We start from the raw sequence: 2755 nt of genomic DNA on the forward strand, positions 1-2755 counted from the left end.
CTGGTAAATGGCGCAGCTGGGATTTGGACCCACGGCCTGGCCTGTCTACTCTAAATCGTGGCTCTTATATGGATGCAGGGAGCCACCTACGAGCTTAAAACAATACGCCTGGGCCCCCTGAGATTCTGATTTCATCATTTGGGGCGGGACCCAACACTGACGTCCCCGCCTCCCGGAGTGGTGCTGATGTGTGGTCGGTCGCGGTGGGGCTCAGAGGCTGCGCTCTCTGGCTGGCCTCACATGCCGCAAAAGCCTCCCCGGGTGCTTCTGCATGAGACCTGGTCCTCACGTGACACATCCAGACTGTCAGGGCAAAGCCCCAGGGAGGTCACTCGTCCATGCCTCCCTCTTCCTCCCCTTCCCAGTTACAGCCGCACCACAGACAACCACCAGGGTGGCCACCCTGACCTGAGCCTCAGGGGCCTCACTGGCAGAGTGAGGCCAACCACCCACCTCCTCAGCGTGTCCGTGGCGGCCGCTGTGGAAGTGCGGGGGGACGTTAGAGGGTACTGCTTCGCTACAAAGAATGCCAGCCCAGGAATAAAAAAAAACACTAGTTTAATTTGTCGGAAAGTCACATTGAGCCGAGTAAAAATTGGGAGGAAGGCCCAGAGAGTGTCCATGCACCAGGGCGGGCTCTAGAAGTTGTCCAGCAGGCCCAGGATGCGCTTCTGCTCGCTCTCCCGGAACTCCGGGCTCCGGCCGTCCCCGATGTTCTCCGCGTACTCTGGGGAGACAAGCACAGGTTCAGGTTAGGTGTGAATTTGCCGCGTGGGGTCCATCCTGCTGGGCCACTCCACTCCTTTCCCGAGTCCCAGCTCCGGCGGAGGTGCACGCTGTTCTAACGCCTCCAACAGCCCCCAAGGTGGCAGCTGTGCCAGATGCCTCGGTCTTGCATCCTCGGAGAGAAGGGCCACACCCTGTCCTCTCAGCACACATGCGGAGCTGCTGTGGCAGGCACTGTTCAGGCCAGCGGTTCTCAGAGGGGGACCCTGACTGGCCGCATCAGCATCACACAGGAACTTGTCAGAAATGCAAGTTGGGGCCCAAGCTAGACCTCCTTATTAGGAAACTCGGAGGATGGCCAGTTGTCTGTCTGAACGAGGCTTTGGGAAATGCTGGGGCAGCTCAAGTCTGAGGGTGGCTGTCAGAGGCCTCACGGAGGTGGGGAGAAGGCCCGAAGGCACTGCGTGTGGGGACATCTGGGAGCGAGTAGCCCAGGGACAACCAGTGCAGGGGCTCTGACGGGGGAGCGTGCTCGGTCCGTCTGATGAGGGTGAGCAAGGAGGTCAGGGGAGGGGCCGGACACAGATCCTGTGGGCCTGTAGCCACTGTAAGGGCTTTTCTACAGGCCTGCCTTCTGGGTCACCCTCTCCTGTTGTCTCCCCCACTAGGCTGGTGCTTCCTGAAGGTGGGGGCTCTGCTCCCTTTTAGCTAAATTCCCAGCAGAGCCTGGCTGAGAGCCAACTATGGGTCTGGTGTGGTGAGGAAACAGAGCAGCTGATTAGGAGGGCTGCTTTCATAGCTGCCCTGCTCCCCATCCAGCAGAGATGAGCTAGAACAATAGAGCCCGCTCTTTAAGAGGCTTTTGCATAATAAAACATCTGCAGATCCCAATCAGACAAAGACCTGGGAGAGCTGAGAGAGCGTGCACCCTCCCCCACCTCTCCCGCCCCCACCGGGTGGGGAAATAATCTTGCTCCTGCCACTTCTCCATTTCCCTCCTTCCTCTTTATTACTTTGGACATATGCTGGAAAACGGGGTTTGGGATTCAGGCATGTGCCAGCTGTGTGTCTCCCCCCGGAAATCATTCTCTTCTGTTGGGCCCATCCATCACCTCTAACAGCAAATGGTTGTGATGCCTTCTATTCAGGCCCCTTAAGGAGAGGGCGGGCGGTGGGGAGCAGGAACTGGGCTGCGAGAGAAGGCTACGGGGCTGTGTGAGTGGTATCTCTTACTCACATGTGAGTGATCTAACTGCTGCCCCAGGAGAAAGAGAAATGACCATTACAGCATTTAATGCCCCCAGAGGCATGATCTGGAAGCAAGAGGCTTAATGGACTGAGCTAACACTTTGCTCTCCTAATGTACTCACAGGCCCGGAGGGAGGGAAGCGGAGGAACAGTCTTATCCTTTGGGGCAGTGATTTTCCAAGTGAAGCCAGCTTCCCTGGAGGGGCCTAATCTCTTTCCAGGGGTGCACACAGTAGAGGCAGCCCAAGTGTGCAACCCCTTGCTGAACCACCTCTGCGAGGCGTTGGGAAAGCAGGAGCCACTTCTGCACACAGAGTTCCTCCCCAACCCCCTGGGGTAAGTCTCCCACCGCTCCACCTGCCCTGAGAGGGAGTAACAAGAGTCAGACCACCTGTCCTGTGGAAGGGGCTGTGGAGGGAGGCAGTGAGGTGAGGAAGGGGCTGTGGAGGGAGGCAGTGAACATTGGGCTGTGCCAGGCATTTGTAGATGCTGTCTCATTTAATCTTTGCAGTAATCCCACAAGGCAAAAATGCCATCTCTGTTTACAGATGAGGAAACTGAGAGTTACTGGCGCTAAAGCGATTTGCTCACGTCTAGAATGGTAGAGGGGTTGAAATTCAAACCCCAGAACATGTGTGAGTAGTAAAGAGGCACGTGAAAGCCATCAGTCCCCTACCCCTGGCAGGGGAAGGGTTGTGGAGGGAGGCAGTGAGATGAGGAAGGGGCTGTGGAGGGAGGCAGTGAACACTGGGCTGTGCCAGGCATTTGTAGATGCTGTCTC

General features: G+C 57.3%; 1 protein-coding gene across 1 annotated transcript in view; it reads right to left on the reverse strand.

Moving 5' to 3' along the window:
- Positions 1 to 538: 538 nt before the first annotated feature.
- CTNNBL1 (catenin beta like 1) overlaps positions 539 to 2755 on the reverse strand; it is a 171676-nt gene continuing 169459 nt past the window's right edge. Inside the window, exon 16 of the mRNA XM_006764492.2 lies at positions 539 to 727. Coding sequence (XP_006764555.1) covers positions 639 to 727 — 89 coding nt within the window. The 3' untranslated portion in view covers positions 539 to 638. The remainder of the gene's footprint in view (positions 728 to 2755) is intronic.

Source organism: Myotis davidii, unplaced genomic scaffold (genome assembly GCF_000327345.1).
Source record: "Myotis davidii unplaced genomic scaffold, ASM32734v1 scaffold38, whole genome shotgun sequence".
Classification (NCBI taxonomy): Eukaryota; Metazoa; Chordata; class Mammalia; order Chiroptera; family Vespertilionidae; genus Myotis; species Myotis davidii.